Source organism: Corythoichthys intestinalis, chromosome 15 (assembly GCF_030265065.1).
Source record: "Corythoichthys intestinalis isolate RoL2023-P3 chromosome 15, ASM3026506v1, whole genome shotgun sequence".
Classification (NCBI taxonomy): Eukaryota; Metazoa; Chordata; class Actinopteri; order Syngnathiformes; family Syngnathidae; genus Corythoichthys; species Corythoichthys intestinalis.
This window is the reverse complement of record NC_080409.1, coordinates 46,712,797-46,733,043: the sequence shown is the minus strand read 5'-3', so window position 1 is coordinate 46,733,043 and position 20,247 is coordinate 46,712,797. Positions and strand designations below refer to the sequence as shown.

The following is a 20,247-nucleotide window of genomic DNA, read 5'->3' as shown; positions in this document are numbered from 1 at the left end:
TGTACGGTATTGGGGGGTTGCTGGGGAGTGGCTGAGAAATTATCTAACAGGAAGGGTACAATATGTAACAATGGGGTCATCGAAATGCTCTCTTCGTCGCGTTTTCCTTGTTGTGAATAATTCCTCCTCAATGGGCTGCATATTAAATCAGATGAAATCGTGACTCCGCTGACGTCATCCACCTGTTGGGGACGCTAGAGCCCTATAATGGTAGGCGTGGCTAACCGGCAGATTAAAAGACTAATTTCTCGTCATCTGCGCGTTGCTAAATTGTTGTATAAAGGCAAATCGTCTCAAAATACGATTCTAATTCACATAATAATCCTATTTAAGACATTTTTTTCTCCTGTCATACGCACTTTAATAAAGACAAGCATTTTTCTACTTTTTTTTTTTTTTTAATGGATTGGGCATTTTTTCTTGTTTAAAAATAATTCAGAGGGACAGTAACATGTTTAAAACTTATCGTAGTTATTACATTTAGAGAGCTTAAAAACCATTTACTAAAATATATATTAGGCCTGAACGATATATCGTTTAAACATCGCCATCGCGATGTGCGCATGTGCAATAGTCCCATCGCAAGGACGTGCGATAGTTTTTTAATTTCATTTTTTTTAATCCACAAACGTTTGTTTTGAGGAAGGAGAGGGAAAAAAAGCGCACAGCTTCTCTTTCCCTCCAGCAAGTCATCGGCTCCTCCCCCTCCCCCTGCAACAGCGGAGTGGAGGGAGGAGGGGCCGAACAGCAGAGCGGAGGGAGGAGGGCCCGTTCTCAAAGTGAAAGCAAGCAATCAACACGTTGGAGGAGCAAGGAAGACTGTATCCAAAAGGAGTTTTGGAAGTATTTTGGCAAGAACAAGACTATAAGGGACAAAAAACAGCCCTGTCGACAGTGCCTCGCCATGGTTGCCTCAACAAGAAGTAATCTGTCAAACATGTGGGACCATTTAAAACGCAGGTATCTATGCATTCCTGCTACGAGCTCCCCATCAGAGGCTTTTTAGCACAGGTGGGAACATTGTTACGTGCCAACGTTCTTGTCTCAAGCCTGCTTTAGTGGATAAACTAATAGTCTTGGCCGAAAACCTATGAGACCCAGTTGAGAATTGCTGAGCAAGGAAGGTGGACGATATGCAGACAAATACATAACACAGCTGAAGGAATGTCTTTTCTTCTTTTTATTCATGTGACAGCTATCAGGAAGCCAGGAAATTTGGTAGTTAAAATGGTTCTGTTATTCATCACAGTTATTTGCAGTTATTCAGTTCAATTATTTACAAGTTCAATTGAGTTTGTATCTTTTATATTTAAATTTATTGTAAACCGTATTTTTCAAATAACTGTATATAGTACAGCTGCACATAAAGTTTTGATACTTAATATTTTTGTTGAAATATTTTTACAACTTTGTTGCCGTTTTGCAGTTTTATATTGTTATATTTTGTGTAAACAACTCAGGGGACTAATGCACTTGCACTTTTATTAGTCAGATTTAATATTTAAGTTCAAATATGTTGACAACTTTGTTGTTTAACTGAGGTTTTTATTTATTGTTATAGTTTGTGAACTCTTTTGTCATATTTAATATTTTTGTTCAAATATGTTGACAACTTTGTTGTTTTACTGAGGTTTTTATTTATTGTTATAGTTTGTGAACAACTCTTTTATTTGTCATATTTAATATTTTTGTTCAAATATGTTGACAACTTTGTTGTTATTTTACAGAAGTTTTTATTTATTGTTATATTTTGTCAAAAACTTAGGGGACTAATGCACCTGCTCTTTTATTTATCATTTAATGTATTTGCTGCTGTTGAAGTGTAAAATATTGTATTCAATAAATGATCTATTTTGTGCAGACATGACTTCCTGGATACCTTCATACAGAAATCTTCATCATTCACAAATTAAACGGTATTATATGAATACACTGTGGTCACGGTGTGTTATGTAAAGTATTTCCAAACAGCTATTCAAGTCATTTAGTGAAAATTTCTTTAAAAAAGATAGATCTTTTTTTTTTAATATCGCAATATAATATCGCAATATATTGCAAACCTAAAAAAAATCGCAACAATAGTTTTTTCCAATATCGTTCAGGCCTAATACAGGTATATATGGCGGAAAACACTCAGGTGACTCGAACTTCCGCTGTGAGACCCCCAAATTGGCCAAATTTCAAAATTGTCCTATATGCATATGTGATACATCATTGGAAAGCTTAAAATCTCAATTTTCTGGGGAAAGAAAATTTTTGAACAGGAGGGCATTTAAAAAAGAAAAAAAAAAAAAAATTAACAGCAAAACCCTAACTGGAGGGGAGAGCATGCGCGAGCATAAATAAAGACGCCACGATTTCAACGAGATATTATCGTGTACTTACCTCTTTTCGATCACAAAACTCCATGTAGCATGTATCACCCAGTATCAAGACATACAGTAGCTGTGAATGGCCACAGCCAGATTTTGGGGGATTTTTCGGGTGAAACATGGTAATACAACAAGGGTCGCGATGCAGAAATCGCAGATATCGAGGAGTGGTTGAGATTTTCATTTTCTTATATTTACCCTTTTAAACTGTTTTTTTTTTTTTTTCTTTGTTTGAAACAATTATTTATCATCTAAAATATTGGGGAAGATGCGACAGTAACGAAAAAAATACAATTAAGCGATAGTTATGAGGTAGATATCCGTGACTTTTTTAAAGACGCTAATTTTTTCATTGTGATGGAATTTGTTTAAAAGTTTAAAATATGCGAGTGATTTTTTTTTTTTTAAGTCTTTTTTTTTCTTTTTTTTTTTACTAAATATTGGACATCAATTAATGATTCTAAGCTAAAAATGACAGACATTTCGAATAATAAATAAGATTACTTACCTTCTTTTTATGGCTAGGTTGAAACAAAAGCGGTTGCGCGACGTCTGTAAACGGGGGTTTCCAGGGTAAAACGGTTCAGGGGCTTAATGCGCCATGAATCTGCTATGGCGGCATATAGACATATTTTTATATCAACCACAACAGTTCTTTTGGCTTAAAATACAGCAGTTTATTTTAAAGAGAAGTTTAAAAGCAGAAACTGCTTTTTCAGTCTTGTCTGTTTTTCGCCATATGCAGTACATAAAGGTTTTCATTATATTTTGGAAGAAAAGTGAAATAACATTTCTTATACAGTATGTATCTCTTTCCAATGATAAATTTGAATAAATACATTGAACACACGTACAATTTTGTTTTTGGAGGGGGTGGGGGGTGCTACTTCGTGGTTTTTATACTTATCGCTGCAGGTTCTGGTCCCCATTGAACGAAAAAAAAGAGGGATCACTGTATTTTTTTTTTTTTATAATTCTGAAATAGTGAAGCTTGGTATCATTGAAGAACGATTGTAGTCCGCAATGCGTCAAAGTCAACACATTTTGCCAACTGCCTAAAGCTTCCCACTGATGGTGAAACCGTGAAAATTGAGGGATCACTGTATTTAACACATTGCCTGCTGTTGACAATGATAGACGTCCAATTCATTTCTTTATTTTCCTTTCAGGCATGACAAATCCAAACAAACATACAGCATTCATATGCGTTTACATTTAATTCAACCTGAAAAGAAAAGGGCAGACAGGAGAAGCCGAAGCTTATTGAATACCGCCCCCAGTATACCATAGGACGCAGAAATTATCGAATAACAATTTTTGACATTTCAGATTGTGTAGTGATTACAAGGTTGTTTTTTTTCCCTCCACTTGATTGTTTATTTTCCCAATACTCCTTGTTGATCGCAGCGATGTGCTCGTTATGTTGATTAAATCCAGTAGATTAAGTTCATAATTCAGAGGTCAGTTTATTCAGTTGATTTGATCCAGAAGATAGGGAATATCTGAGGACCGATGGCAGGCTGTGTCCGCCACCCCATTTCGTCGATTTAATCCTCGTCGTGGTTTTCATTCCTTGCTTCCTTCATCTCCAGGTTTCACAGCTCCGTCGCAATTTTCATTACCATTCTGGTTGTGGCAGTGTTGGATGCCGCTAGATCATTCTTCACCTGTAATAAGTCATCACAGGCTGTTGAGGCTGGCGTGCAGTCCGGCGATAGCGCTAGCCGCAGTACTGGCCAATTCCACTGATCTCTTTTGGCTTTCCAAAACTTTCATGATGATCTGACGAATCAAGTGGGCTCCAAGCCCCTGTGGAAGAATTGCAGCCAGCAGCCCAACAAAAAGATACACATCCTCGATGTCTTCAACTTCGAGTGCGGTCAGACACAGCGGCCGCCATTTTCCCCAGCTATCCTCCTTATATCCAGACTTGAAAGTGTTTCCTGGGCAGGCGCGTTGTCCAGGTTCAGATCACATTGTAGAGAAGATCTTGTCCGGGGCACAGAGTGACCAATTGACCAGTTCCATGTCATTACAGAATGTCACAATACTAATATTAACTCATTTGCTCCCAGAAACGTATAAATACGTTCTATTTCTAAATGCTTCATTGTCCCAAAAATGTATTTATACGTCTTTTGCGTTTTTTTTTTTTTTTTTAAATAAGAAGCTTATATAGCTTCCGCTCTATCTGAGAAACAACAAAGCTCCAAACCCATTTTAAAGCGATAAAACTGGCCACTGGAGGGCAGTAGCGCATTTTGTAGACCAGGCAACCTGATTCAACAGCAATGAATGGCCGAGCAGCATGGTCGGAGCGCTGGCAGCATGATGCCAGGCGGCGCTCCGACCGAACAAAACAACCGAGAGGACGCCTGGGAGGCCAGGCGCTGGACGACCGAACAAAACGAGTGGGACCCCCAGTGCAGCGACTCGCCGAGCAGACCCCGCAGAAACGCAAAAATAATCCATCTTTGTGAGACAGACAACAATGAGGGAAAAGTTTACACGGCTGACGTGGCGACAACGGCGTCATCTCGGCGACAAACCAACATCTCTCAGTAGTCATGTGTGAATAAATTGTTACTTTGCTATCAAAAGCTCTATTTGTCTGGTTGTTCATGGTATTTTGTTAAAAGAAAACATTATTTAGATGTTTGGTATGTAACTAATGCAAAAAATAGCTTTGTTAAAGTCAAAGTTATGTTTGAAATGTATGCATTTACAAAAAGCTCATTTTCTCCGTTTTTTCATCAGAAATTGGAAAATTGCTCGAACTAAGCTATTTTCTAATGCTGATTTCTAAAGAATGGAAAAAGATATGAACTTTTTTTCTGCTAAAAGAAGAGAGTCTAATCTTTCTTTTGGTGGGTTCCAAGCAATAGAACAGAATTTTCTGTGGGCCTTGCAAAATCAGTCGAAATCCAGAAAAACGGCCGGGAGCGAAGGGCCTTGCTCTGACGAAAATGGCTGGGAGTGAATGAGTTAACCGCGAAAAATGAGGGATCACTGTATTTTGTTTGTTTTTGTTTTTTCTAATAATTCTGGATTAGTGAAGCTTGGTATCATTGAAGAACGATTGTAGTCCACGTGTCTGCAATGTGTCAAAGTCAACACATGCTTTGCCACTGCCCTAAAGCTTCCCACTGGCGGTGAAACCGTGAAAATTGAGGGATCATTGTATTTAACTCATTGCCTACCGTTGACGATGATAGACGTCCAATTCATTTAAACTGGGAGGAGTGGCAGTGAATGACCATTTTTCATTGCCACTGATAGAGCTAGACATGCAATCTATTTTGACTGGGAGGTCTCGCAGCAAGCAAATGCTTCAATGAGAGCTCTATAAAGGCTTAAAATATGTAAGGCATCAATCATCTACCAAGTCGTTTTGTACACCACTTATTAAGATTCAATCTGTCACGTTATTACAAATAAAAGAAACTACAATGGACATTAAGTCACAGACAGGGAAAGAAGAGTGGTAAACTCCCTTAGAGTGTAGCATCAAACGACTTTAAATCCCAACAAAGCTGTGCGTTGTCGTTGAACTCTCAACTGAACTATCCCTGAACCGTAATGCAAAGCCTCATCTGTAAGGAACAACGCGTTTTATCTTCCTTTTGAGGTTGCGGACTTCATTCCGAATTGCGGTAAGACTCTAAAGCAAGGCAAAACCGGCAAGAATCCCAAACTAATAACTTACAGAGAAAAGCGTAGAATTGCTGCGAGGCAAAATATAATGAGTGTTACTTCTATTGTCAGCCGTTAAACCGTGAACATCAATAAGTGGAACAAGACCTGTTGAAGAGTACGCCGCTAGATGCGTTAAATTCAAACAGAGTGGCAATGGTACTGCTAATTAAGATTTGCCTCAGATAACAACTAATGGCTGAGCTAGCTCTCTCCAAGCATCCTCACCTACTTTCCATCTGGATTCCTCCTGGGAATTGGCAGTCGCTAAAAATAGCTCGCATTTACAAGTTGCGGGTTATTTTATGCCGCGGAGAGCTTCTATTTCTAAACAAAGCCCAGTCCGTAACTCATCTTTTCCTCCCCTCTGTCTATTTCCATCTGGAGACCCGGAGCGCTAGTTTAATCTGAATCTAAGACATTCCCTGTGGAACTGATATGTGTTTGATGGTAGACTGAGGGGAAAAAGGACACTGAGTAAGAGAGGAAATTAGGCTTTTTTTTTTTTTGAGAGGCACTGAAGGATGAAAGAATAGGAAAATGAATCGAAGATGTTGATATGGCAGGAACATCCAACAGACTGTGCCCAAATTCAACAGTCACGGCGAACAAATTGGTAACTGACAGAGATATGGTAAGACAAGGAAAAAAGGAGTGTTCGCAAAGAGAAAAATATACATCATTAATAATAGAAATCTCTAGCCTTCATCTTCATCGAAAGGCGAAGCAGAATGGTGTTAGGAAACAGTGGAACAAATAAATAAATGGATGTTGTGTTCAGCAGTTTCCTGACAAGTTCATTAGGAGGGCAAGGTAGTGCAAATCCCCTGAGAATCGCAAGCAGACCTGGACTCGGCAAGAATGAATTACTTTCCGAGCCAAGAAAAAGAACGTCCAAAAGGAGCAGCAACACACGAACAGAACGGCATTTATAATAGCTAGAAAAAATATCGGCCATGCCTTTTTTAATATATATATATATATATTTTTTTTTTAAATTAAATCGTTTTCTAATTGTATTTAACATTACAGACATAATATGTTACACTCATCCAGAGTCTTTAGTTTAGGCTTAAGGTAAGGTTATCAAATTTATCCCGATTACGGTGGTAATTAATTTTTTAAAAATGTATCACGTTAAAATATTTAACGCAATTAATGCACGCGCTGCACGACCCACTCGCGCATTGTCGCGCTCAATCTGTAATGGTGCCGTTTTACCTATATAGAGAGGTAAAAGGCAGCGTAAAATGAGTAGAGTGAATTTTGGCAGCCTTTGGAGCCTTTTTTTAATTGGCTTTACAATCCCTCTACCTACGATTAGAAATATCATGGGAAGCAATGTGGGGAAGCAAGGTAGCAATTGATCTTTTTCTTAACACCTTATGTTATTCCCCAACGCAGAGAAGATACATCAATTGGTAGCACTACGCACAGTCATGGTTCCACTTCCCATCATGCATTTAGGCATGGCTACAGTATCATTTACTGAAAGCTCAACAAATACACTAGATGGTAATATTTAGTCACAATATACAAAGTCAAAAGTCTTTCTATCCGTGGATCCCTCTCACAGAAAGAATGTTAATAATGTAAATGCCATCTTGAGGATTTATTGTCACAATTAACAAATATAGTACTTATGTACTGTATGTTGAATGTATATATTCGTCCGAGTTTTATTCATTTTTTTCTTAATGCATTGCCAAAATGTATATGATCGGGAAAAATTATCGGAAATGATTTGAATTGAATCGGGAGCAAAAAAAAGCAATCGGATCGGGAAATATCGGGATCGGCAGATATTCAAACTAAAACGATCGGGATCGAATCGGGAGCGAAAAAACATGATCGGAACAACCCTAACAATAGCTTTATTTTTTTCAGTAGTGAGTAATGTAATTAATTACTTTTTCCATCTTTGCGACGCCGTCACCGTTACTGAGGATGTGAAAGGGGCGCGTTACTACAGTGTGGTTGAATGAAGCGAAAGTTGTCTGATTTGTCACACATCTGCTTGCCTGCCTGCCTGCCCTGGAGAGTGCAGAGCGGGAGGAGGAAACGGGGTGGTGACGCCGTTGCAAACACGATGTTTGGCTAGGTGGCATAGCATTCTCGTTAGCATTAGCATTTAGCGTAGCGAGCGTTATCTTAAAACTCTCGGGGAACTTTTTTTTTTTTTTAGATCCAGTTCGTGGCGTCCAGGTGGGTACAATTCATTGAAAATAATGTACAGTGATCCCTCTTACTTCACGCTTCAAACTTTGCGCCTTCAGTCCATCGCGGATTTTTTTTACTCAATTAAAAACTAAATAAATAAAATATAGATAAGCTGTCCTGAGCCGATCGCATAGGCTCACTCGCTCTCCCTCCCTCACTCTCCCTGCTACTTGTTTGTCAGGCAGTGCACTGGAGTTGCTTATTAAAGTTAACGATGACTGACAGATGTTTGAGTTTGACTATTTTTTCAAAGTAAGATTAACAACACTGGTGATCAGCATTACAAATAGCAAGTAAATAACTTTCACTTCATATTGTCGAAAGCGAGCCTAGTTAAATTTGAAAAATGTGTCACAAGTAGGCATGTGCCGGTATGAGATTTTGACGGTACGATAACCGTGAGCAAAAATACTGCGGTTTCACGGTATTGCAATTATAGCTCCAAAAAGTGTTATTTTGAGATGTATGGGTTAAAAAAAAAAATTACTTTTTTCCATTGAACAGGATTTTTTTATTTTTCAGAACATAGTTGCAAATTGGAACATGAATATGTTGTTAAAATAAATAAATAAATAAAAATATTTTAAATACAATTAAAATAAATAGATCTTACAGACTATACCCACAGCCACAGCTCAAGTTGCTCAAGATTAGAGCAAGAAAAAAATAATTTCTATAAAAAAGTAAAAACACTTCTAAATAAAATTTAAAAAATAAAAATTATACTGCATGACTTTTTTTTTGAGGGGGGAAAAGTTCAAGTGAAGTTTCGCCATTTTCAGCCACTGTGTCAACTCTAGTCTACATGATGTCATGCCTTTGTGTTAAAAAGAACATAAAGAATTCATAAGTTAATAAGTTAAAAATGTATAAGTTAGTTAAAATGTAAATATTGTTGTGGAAAGGTTACATCTAAAAAAAAACAAAAAAACATTGGGAGTAGAGACCTCCCTTGATCCAGCGAACGTGGATTTGTGCTGACGGCAAGATCATCTTTCGCAATTAGCGATCTTTGACGTTATCCCTTTTTCTCCTTCATTCAAGCGAATCAAACATGTTTTCTCACTCTGCGGCTGTAACACTCGACAAAATTGCTCTCCCAGCTAAGCCTAGGCTAACATTCGTCTTTGTAAGTTTTTAGTTAGTTTTTATACTGAACTTGAAAGGAAAATGTGTGATTTGTTTTTGGTGAACTTTTTCATGGTGCTAATCTGTTGAAGCTACTCACACATGGAAAAATACGATTGTACAACGTTTTAAATGTATTCATTTTAGGCCACTTACCACGATTTGAGAGCTCAATAAACTGAAGAAAAGTACACCTTGTGTTTGGAGTATTTGTTTTTGGGTTCGCAGGCTGTCTAGCCGAATATAGTCACGTTCACACACAGCAATAGACGGGAAGGGGTGAGCGTTGCCGCGCCAAGCCACTTCTGGCTGCATTTTTGACTCATGAAAAATAGCGAATACCGTGCTACGGTCTGACAGAAAATTTTAGTGGTTTTGAAACCGCGACTTTTTCACACCACGTGAAACCGCTAACCGGCACATGCCTAGTCACAATTCATCTGCATTGATACACCAATATTAATCAACCTCGTTATGTCTCTCAATGTTTCAGCTCCCGCTGGACTTCCAGGAACGCATCAGTTCCCACATCGAGAAACACAATCAGGGTAGTGAGGCCACCATGGCAATGTGCCACTCCAATTACTCTGATGCTGTTCCCACAGCCATCATTGCCAAGATCTTGGAAAAACCAGAACCGGGAAACGGTTCCCCCGCGACTCGTTCCCCAAGTCCACACATGCAGGATGGAGACTCCATGGCGGGAGCAGGTAGTAATGATCACTTCAATCGCCGTGTTGCCTACAAGACTTCAGACTTGTACTGTAGCGACACGGCCCTCTACTGCCCTGAACGCTGGCAGGAAACAGACCGCAGGCAAAGCATCGACCTCCACGGCACCACTTTGCTCCAGCTTCATGCCCAGAACTCCACAGATAGCAACGCGGACGAGGAGGCCTACCACTCAGGCAGCTTCTCCCATCACGGGCCGCCATCATCCTTCCGCCACCATGAAGAGTTCAGCGCCGGAAGCCTTCCCGCCTCCAGTTCCTACTCCAGTTTTAGCCTTGCTTCAGATGACAAGGGCGGCATAATGGCCAGTGGGGTACGCACTGCCAGTAGCACTTTATCCACTTCACACCAGGGTTTGTATATGGACTGGCGGGACAGTGGCAGCGGAGACTATGAACGCAAAAGTGTGTCTTCCTACGATAAAGACGGCTCAGGTTTCCCTAAGTCCAACAGCATTCAGCACATTGGTGCTGCAAGGAGCCCGCAGAAGGGCACCTCGCCAGCATACACAAGGACAGCCTCTTGCTTCAGTGAACCGTACCATGCCAGCACCCCTCGCCTGGCTTCCTCTCACAGCATGGGATCTACAACCGGATTAGGCCAGGTGCAGAGTACACCTCTGGAAAGCAGGGCTGATATCCACGCCCAGGAGGATGAGCTGAGCAGCCAGTGGAAACAGCTGAGTGTGGAAGATGTTAATACCTTTTCGTCTTCCTATCATAACGTGACGGGACGGGTCTCCCCGTACAGTTTTTCAGAGTGCCACTACGCCATGGGTCCATCAAGTAAGACCAAAGGATCTCTTTATAGCAGCTTCCAAGAGGGGGACGACGTCTTCCACAGCCACATGCTGGACCAGTGCTTCGCACTGGGTTCCCCTTCACCCAGTCGCAGCCCGAAACTTCCGCCTGCGGAGCTCCGCAAACCGAAAAAGAACTCTGCGACCTATCGAGCCAAGGACGGCAATCCGGACGGCTCGTTGCCCTCAGGAAGCTCGAAAGAGAAGGAGCGTGCCAAGAAGGAGTATGTAAATCTGAGCGCCGGAAGCTCGGCTGAGTCCTTACACCAAAGCTCTTTAGAAGCCTCAAGTCTTCAGCATTACCCGAGCCCCAGGCCTAGTGTCCGGCCTCGCCCCAGCTCCAGCTCTGCCCTCAGCGCCGTCGGTCCGGCGCTACCTAAGAAAACCTCTCCAAGATACCAAAAATTTGGCAGCACCGGGCTGACACGGAAGGACAGTCTGACCAAGGCACAGCTCTACGGTACGCTGCTGAACTGAAGAACTGGGGAAGGAGCTTGCCATTTTATGCATGATGCTGATGATTACTAGCCTTCTGTACTGTACTGTCTCCGATGTTCTCTGCAGCATACTTGGTGTGACAAGGGTGTTCAGTGTTTTATGTATCCTAGCCAAGGCATGTTTCATGGAGTCTGCAACTTTTTCTATTGTATGTCATATTAAAGTGTAGCTTCTAGCTAGCTGAAATGGTGTAGCAATTTGGTGACTTTTCATTTTATTGATCTTTAGAGCCACTGGGATTAACCACCTACAGCAAGACAGACCATGGATATACTGTGCTTTGTGCTAAAACTTTGATACGGAATACTGTTACGTAAAACCAGCAAGAAACTTAATTATTCGTATTATTACTGTTGTAAGAGTAAAGCATGTACAATGGGATAATATTATTCATAACCATTTGCATCAAACTAAGATTGCAATGTGCATACAATGTATTGTAAACCAATGGAAGATATACGGTATGTTAATGGACTGTTTCGGATGCAAGATGGAAGATTTTGAACAACTCGGCGGGAGTTTGTCGTATTTTTATATAAGAATTAGATCTGTAAGCGTACTTTACAATTGTTATTCACATAGCAGGACACTGGTTCAGCTGCCTTAATTCCGTCTAGTGGGGCGCAACTTTTGCAGCATATGTACATACTGTATACGGGATCTTGTTTATTGATACTCTAGTGTCTTCTTCCCGCTTGGTAGAACAGAGATGGTTAAAAAGGGAGAGAGCTACTAGTATGAATGGGAATATTACAGGTAGTCCCCAGGTTACGACTTACCCGACTTACGGGATTTCGACTTCAGACAAAAGAGTCTCGTCTGCCTTTTTGTTTTCAGTCATTTTTTATTTTTTTTAAAGTCGCGTAACAGTGTGTGTGTTTGAGCTCTGTATTTTTCACAGTCAAAAGGCTGGAATACACCAGACTCGTCTGCGGTGTTTTAGCGTTGCCACCGCGTCAACGCAGTAAAACGTCGTTAAACTCAAACAGCGGTGCCTCTCTCGCCCTGCGGCCGGTGGTTTTGGTGGACGGGGCCCCACCTGCGGGAGCTTGCCTCTTAACTCACGCACTCTTCACTTTGCACTGTAATATCTTCTCAGCACTCTCCTACTTCCGCCTTCCAACTCTCTTTTCTGCCTTGGTATCCTCCCTGCGTTTCTCCGGGTGGGTATCCTGCCCTGGGCGTAGTGGGGCATGGGGGTCCCGTGGTGTTCCGTGTAGGTTCGGGGGCTGTGGCAATTGCTCGTTGGGGATGGGGGTGCGCGGGGTGCATCCCTTCATCCCATTCCTGAAGGCCGTTTGATGGGGGCACGGATGGTCGGGGGGACAACCCTGAATCCTGGGGGGATGACGGCGGCCCCCTTGCTGGGCAGCGGGAGGGATGGGCTGCGCCCGCTCGTCCCCTGATTGGCTGGTGAAGGGCCGTGGCACTAGGGCGGCTCCCGCGCAGCATTTTCACTCATCTGCAGGACTATCACGTCTGAAGGGATTCACGCATCACTAGGTGCAATAAGACACACTCAAGTAGAAAAACTCAGTGTCAGGATTAGCGATCAAGCAGCATAGAATTAAATGCCAACATACACTCACAAGGGATTCACACAAATACTGGGTTCTACACCTCACATGGCTGATTTGTGTATACACCACCCCTCCCAATCACTTATCTTTCTAACCCCCCCCCCCCTTCTTTCTCCTTGGTCATCAGGCCCCCCACATGGTGTCAACCGGAAATACAACTAGCTAACAATTAGAGGCGCGCGAAATTTCCGATTCTTAGATTATTCGCGATTCGGCCGTGGAAGATTCTTGAACGATTCACAAATATCCAAATTCCGATTATTGAATTATACCAGGTAAAGCGGAAGTAAAACACAGTCAGCGCGGTCTTTGGAACGCAATGAGGAACGGACCGAGGGTAAATATCATGTTCAACTCATGCCGCTAGAGAAAAAAAACAATCATACTTGACTGCGGCCAACAGCCGTTACAAACAAGGCCCAGTTGCTAGTTGCTACAAACATACGGCTACAGTAGATCTCATATACAGTACTGTGCAAAAGTTTTAGGCAGGTGTACTGTATATGTAGAACTAGAAGCAAAATGACAGACGACGTCGGTGTTAGAACATGTATTATTGAACAGAGACGCGAAATGACAGACTTTCCGGCGAAAGTAAACAGCTGCCATCTTAAAGCAGTAGACCTCTCTAGAAGACTCTGTTGTAGCAAACCTAATTAACTTTTCATCTAAAATACTCCTAAATCGGCAGAATCTTGTCTTGAATCTAACTTTGACAAAAGTAGACAGAAGGGAAATTATGGAATAACGGGAGCAATTTTAACAACTGTAACAGTTGATTCACAACATTAAATTAATTGAATGTAGTTTAAAGCTGCTGATACTGAATGGGGACGTTTTTTTAATTTACTGTTATTTTTGTATATTTGTTTACTGTTATATGTTAACTTGATACTGAAAAGTCGTTTGGTTTAGCCTGAGAGGATTTTTGAACAATTTTGGAACTAATGTACAAAACATAAAATAAAAATAAGGAGGGGGGTGCATGAATAATCATTTTATAATCGAATCGAAGCCTCTGAATCGTAATTGAATCGTAAGGTGCCCAAAGATTCCCAGTTCTACTAACAAATTCATCAACATATTCATAGTTAGTGAAGGCGTTCAATGTATTTTTTGCTGTTATCTGTGCTTATCTCTCTCTCTCTGTCCTTCTCCATTGTGTTCCTCCATAACCCCTTCCTGTTCGCTGCTTTCTTCTTATAAACCAGACATGTTGAATGACCACAATAGGAGTGTGTCACACTCCCATGTGATACATTAAAACTGTTCAAACCAATCGGACACTCAGATTTCCATTCTCCGTGTCAAGTAGCTGAACAGGACAGGTTCAAGGTTCAGGTTCATGACTCATAAACTAAACAAAACAAAAAAGTCAAACAGCAAGTGTACACCCATTGCAGAGCGGCCGCGTTTTAGTCGCGTCCCAGAGTTTATTATTTGTCGCGTGATGCCGTTTTTTGTTTGTTTGTTTTTTTTACTTAATTTTAATAATATGATGTATAATACATGTTTTTGCATAGTTATTTTGAGGTTTAGGGGGTATTTGTCAGGGTACTTAAAGAGTTAATTCCAATTCATGCAGAAATTTGGGTTACCTCGCCTGGTAGGAATGGAGCTCATTCGTAACCCGGGGACTACTTGTACTGAAATTTAACACGTTATTTTGAGTTTATTTGATAATTTGGGGGCTTTTTGGCTTTTCACAGTGGAGTGGATTCAATCTGTTCTGAAGTCTTGTACATTTTGGCTGTCTTTTCTAAATAATCCAATCACAAGTAATTTATTTTTACATAAGGGTTCTCGTTATGTTGAGTTGGTAAGTTATTTTCATTTGAGTCAATCACATTAAAACGACATACAGTAATCATCAAAGCGCAGAAATGGGCTTCCACAGTTTGGAATAGACACCCCCTCACTTTATTTATTGAACTCTTTATACTACAGCAGAATAGGAGCCAAAATGACTTGAATTTGCGAGATTGGGTTTCTATTATTCCAGTGAGGAAGAGATAATCAACAAGAACTTGCAGTGCCATTTTTAACATAATGTCTCTACCTCTCCCGTACTGTAAACACTGGCTTCAAGCTAACTTCACTTTTATTCACACCATATACTTCTTTTAAAATCTCCATTGATAATTATTCGGTGTGAGTGTGGGTAGTTTAAGAAAGGTTTAAAAAATGCTTGAATACAACCGCTGTACAGATTTAATAAAGTAATACATGGTATTTTTGTGGTGTTGCTGTACAGAAAGTCACAGAGAGAAAATGTATCTTTAGACAACAATACAACTGTATTCTATTCAGTTGTTGTTATATTTATGGAATGTGTCGATTGGCCCAATAAGGAAGTTCAAGTGGCTCTGTCCAGTCCTACCTCCATAAAGGTCCCAGTTGCAACAGAATGTGAACATGTCTGTCTGATGCATGATTATATATTTTTTGCTGTATTTATTTAATAAAGATGAATGTTGGGAAAACATTAAAGGGTATCTAGATGCTTCATTTGAAATCAAGAAATTACTGTATGTACAGTGCAGTGTTTTTGTCAACGATGACGAGGCGATAACATGCTAAAATTGTTTCTTGGAAGACAAAAACAGACGAATGCCAGTTTTGGTCTGAGGTCAGAGTTTCTGTCACATGATCACAGTGTGTAACATTTTTGTAGCCTGGATCGTAGCAGTGTCTGGTTGTGTCACTTATGTGACGTGCTGCACCCCCCTAACTCACTGTCTTATCCAGGCTAGCTTGTTTTGAAACGCATATGTAACCCATCGAGTGTGCATAGCATTCACGTTTGCGTTAGCATTAGGCTACATGCTAACCGCGAGTGTCCTCTTAAACTCTCTGACAATTGTCGTATAAAGTTCGTGGTGTCCAGGTGTAATTAAATGAAAATAATGTTTTCTTGCTGAGTGTGTATTATGAATAAGTTGGCGTTGTCCTTGTAAACGTTACAATATGTGCTCGTCTGTCAATGTTCATTCAAAATTGTTGGAAACATTTATTCATTTTTGGACTAAAACGTTTGAATTTTACGGACGAAAACATTTTGAGTAAATGTCGATTAAAGCTTGACGGAATTACCGATAATTTCCCAAATATAACGTGCACTTTTTTTCCCCAAAATGCACTTGTAAAATCATGGGTGCGCGTTATACTGTATATAGTGGGGCAAATAAGTATTTAATCAACCACCAATTGTGCAAGTTCTCCTACTTGAAAAGATTAGAGAGGCCTGTAATTGTCAACATGGGTAAACCTCAACCATGAGACAGAATGTGGGGGAAAAAACAAAATGATATTGTTTGATTTTTAAAGATTTCCAAATTAGAGTGGAAGATAAGTATTTAGTCATCTAAAAACAAGCAAGATTTCTGGCTGTCAAAGAGGTCTAACTTCTTCTAACGAGGTCTAATGAGGCTCCACTCGTTTACCTGTATTAATGGCACCTGTTTTAACTCATTATCGGTATAAAAGACACCTGTCCACAACCTCATTCAGTCATACTCCAAACTCCACTATGGCCAAGACCAAAGAGCTGTCGAAGGACACCAGAAACAAAATTGTAGACCTGCACCAGGCTGGGAAGACTGAATCTGCAATAGGTAAAACGCTTGGTGTAAAGAAATCAACCGTGGGAGCAATTATTAGAAAATGAAAGACATACAACACCACTGATAATCTCGCTCGATCTGGGGCTCCATGCAAGATCTCACCCCATGGCGTCAAAATGATAACAAGAACGGTGAGCAAAAATCCCAGAACCACACGGGGGGACCTAGTGAATGACCTACAGAGAACTGGGACCACAGTAACAAAAGCTACAGTCAGTAACACAATGTGCCGCCAGGGACTTAAATCCTGCACTGCCAGACGTGTCCCCCTGCTGAAGAAAGTACACGTCCAGGCCCGCCTGCGGTTCGCTAGCATTTGGATGATCCACAAGAGGACTGAGAGAATATGTTATGGTCAGATGAAACCAAAATAGAACTTTTTGGTAGAAACACAGGTTCTCGTGTTTGGAGGAGAAAGAATACTGAATTGCATCCGAAGAACACCATACCCACTGTGAAGCATGGGGGTGGAAACATCATCTTTGGGGCTGTTTTTCTGCAAAGGGACCAGGACGACTGATCTGTGTAAAGGAAAGAATGAATGGGGGGCCATGTATCGAGAGATTTTGAGTGAAAATCTCCTTCCATCAGCAAGGGCATTGAAGATGAGACGTGTCTGGGTCTTTCAGCATGACAATGATCCCAAACACATAGCTAGGGCAACAAAGGAGTGGCTTCGTAAGAAGCATTTCAAGGTCCTGGAGTAGCCTAGCCAGACTCCAGATCTCAACCCCATAGAAAATCTGTGGAGGGAGATGAAGTCCGTGTTGCCCAACGACAGCCCCAAAACATCACTGCTCTAGAGGAGATCTGCATGAGGGAATGGGCCAAAATACCAGCAACAGTGTGTGAAAAGCTTGTGAAGAGTTACAGAAAACGTTTGGCTTCCGTTATTGCCAACAAAGGGTATATAACAAAGTATTGAGATGAACTTTTGGTATTGACCAAATACTTCTTCTCCACCATGATTTGCAAATAAATTCTTTTAAAATCAAACAATGTGATTTTCTTTTCTTTTTTCCCATATTCTGTCTCTCATGGTTGAGGTTTACCCATGTTGACAATTACAGGCCTCTCTAATATTTTCAAGTTGGAGAACATGCACAATTAGTGGTTGACTAAATACTTATTTGCCCCACTGTACAGGGACGGAGACAAAGATTCATCATGATTCATGTTCCAGTATCAGCATGGACCAGCACAATATTACCTGATCCGAACAACAGTGATATATAATAATCAACTTTTATATCGTAAATAATTGTTTTCATGATGATATTTTTCACATCTAATAAAATTAAAATGCTTTTGTTGTACTATTCGTCTATTACCGGTATTTACCGGTACAATTTTCTTACCTTCATGTCGCAACATGCCGGCTTGAGACAGCCATGTTGTCTTGAAGAGAAAGTATACGGCGATCCATTTTGTATAAATGTTGACCGTGTAGCGAGCTAGGACAGGAGTCTGACGAGTAGTATCGAACCACGGAGCCAAACCGCGTTGTTTTATTGACACTGAAATTCACAAAGTAACAGCGTATGTCTTGCATGCTGAGGCGGGAGACGTTTACTTCCAGCTGTTCCCTTAACTAAACTCTTCCACCTGGGAACGACACAACTTGCCAACATTAGTTCCGCAGTTGAATTCTGTTAAAACTCGCTACAACCGGTTACTATATAAAACTTCAGGACACGAGACTCATATTTAATGGTGCGAAAATTAGGGTGCACTTTATACACGAGTACAAGAATATACCCTTGATTTTACAGGTAAATTTCAGGTGCGCGTCAAATTTGGGTAATTACGGTAGTCTACTTTCGTCAACAAAAACTAGACTAACACAAACACATTTTGAAATGACTATAATATGACTTACACTCATATGTATTATCGTCCAAAAGACTAAGGGCGCTTTCACACTAGACCAAGAGGACCAGGGTCGGGTTGGAGAGCTTCCTCGCAGCAACACTTGCAAATGAGTTTTTGTAAAAGTTCAGCATTCACACCACGCCAAGCGAACTTTCCGAGTAGCATCACGTGGACTAAAGGCGCAATCATTGACTGGACAAATAGAAGAGGAAATACCTCGCTTCTCAGAGGGGAGGGAGCGTTGAGCGTAACAGCATGTTGTTGTGATGCTGCACGTAATGGAGCATAACATTGTTTTTACATGTTAAACAAGTAAATAGTTTTTTTCTATTACTGTTTTTTATTTTGCAATGATAATATAACCATGCATCTGTATGTGTCAATTTTTTGTCAAGTGAGAAGAAGTTTGTATGCACGTAAGTCCGAAAGAGAAAAAAAAAACGTAATGTAGCATAGCATAGCAAGTCGCAACTCAGCCAGCAGCGGGCTCGCTCCCTCCCAACTCAATGCTGAGCGAACTGGAGTATATTAAAAAATGCAAAGTGGAAAATTAAAACCACGAAAGGGAAACGCATAGTACCCCAAGTCACACTGTCGCTCTCACTTTCGTGACTTTTTGGACCGTCAAATTGTCACCACTTCCAGGAGACCGAGACTCAAGAAACGACCGCCCAGAGAGGCTCCTGCTGTCTCGTCCAGTCACTCTCACACGGTACGTTCAGCAACAGCATGCAAAACACAATCACCACATTAGAACCAGATTCTGTGTATGAAATGCAACTACTTAGCGGAGCACAACAACATTTGGCCATGGCTAATCGTCTGTCATTTTGCAAATGTTTATTTTGAATAGCGTCCGCGCTGTACTTCCGCTTCTAAAGATGCCCTGCACATACCGTCACAGCCTAGAGCAGGGGTCCCCAAACTTTTTCCTGTGAGGGCCACATAACTTTTTCCTTCTCTGATGAGGGGGCCGGGTCAGTTTGTAACAGAAAAGTGTGACGATTGCAGGAGTGCCTAAATGTAAAAATGTATTGTTTTTCCAGAAAGCCACAATCAAATAACCCTTTCTGAATTCTTCATGGAACAAAAGTAAATATAATATAATATAATATATAGGGCTGTCAAAATTATCGCATTAACGGGCAGTAATTAATTTTTTAAACTAATCACTTTAAAATATTTGACGCAATTAACGCACATGCCCCGCTCAAACAGATTAGAATGACAGCACAGTGCCATGTCCACTTGTTACCTGTGTTTTTTGGTGTTTTGTCGCCCTCTGCTGCCGCTTGGGTGCGACTGATTTTATGGGTTTCAGCACCATGAGCATCGTGTAATTATTGACATCAACAATGGCGAGCTACTAGTTTATTTTTTGATTGAAAATTTTTAAAAATTTTATTGAAACAAAAACATTGAGGGGTTTTAATATTTAAAAAAATTCTATAACTTGTACTAACATTTATCTTTTAAGAACTACAATCCCATCCTATAATATCCGTGGTCGTAACTCGATTAAAAATTTTAATTGTTTGACAGCCCAAAATAGAATAGAATAGAATAGAATAATAATAACACTATTAATAAATAGATAATAACCAAATAACCCTCTCTGGGTTCTTCGCAGAAAAAAGCCAGGAAATACAGTGGGGCAAATAAGTATTTAGTCAACCACTAACTGTGCAAGTTCTCCCACTTGAAAATATTAGGGAGTCAACATGGGTAAA

General features: G+C 40.5%; 2 protein-coding genes across 6 annotated transcripts in view; one reads left to right on the top strand and one right to left on the bottom strand.

Annotated features, from left to right (window-relative positions):
- LOC130931535 (brain-enriched guanylate kinase-associated protein) overlaps positions 1 to 13,509 on the top strand; it is a 272,836-nt gene extending 259,327 nt beyond the window's left edge. For all 3 annotated transcript variants that reach the window (XM_057860428.1, XM_057860430.1, XM_057860429.1), the window contains one exon: positions 9,907 to 13,509. In XM_057860428.1, coding sequence (XP_057716411.1) covers positions 9,907 to 11,421 — 1,515 coding nt within the window. In that variant the 3' untranslated portion in view covers positions 11,422 to 13,509. The remainder of the gene's footprint in view (positions 1 to 9,906) is intronic.
- The window catches only part of wdr25 (WD repeat domain 25), a 76,561-nt gene continuing 67,044 nt past the window's right edge, over positions 10,731 to 20,247 (bottom strand). The window contains exon 8 of one of the 3 annotated variants that reach the window (XM_057860432.1): positions 10,731 to 12,941. The gene's annotated coding sequence lies outside the window, so the exon portion shown is untranslated. Of the gene's footprint in view, positions 12,942 to 17,794; positions 18,163 to 18,234; positions 18,251 to 20,247 lie in introns of those variants that run through there. The other 2 variants (XM_057860433.1, XM_057860434.1) reach the window with 2 other exon arrangements.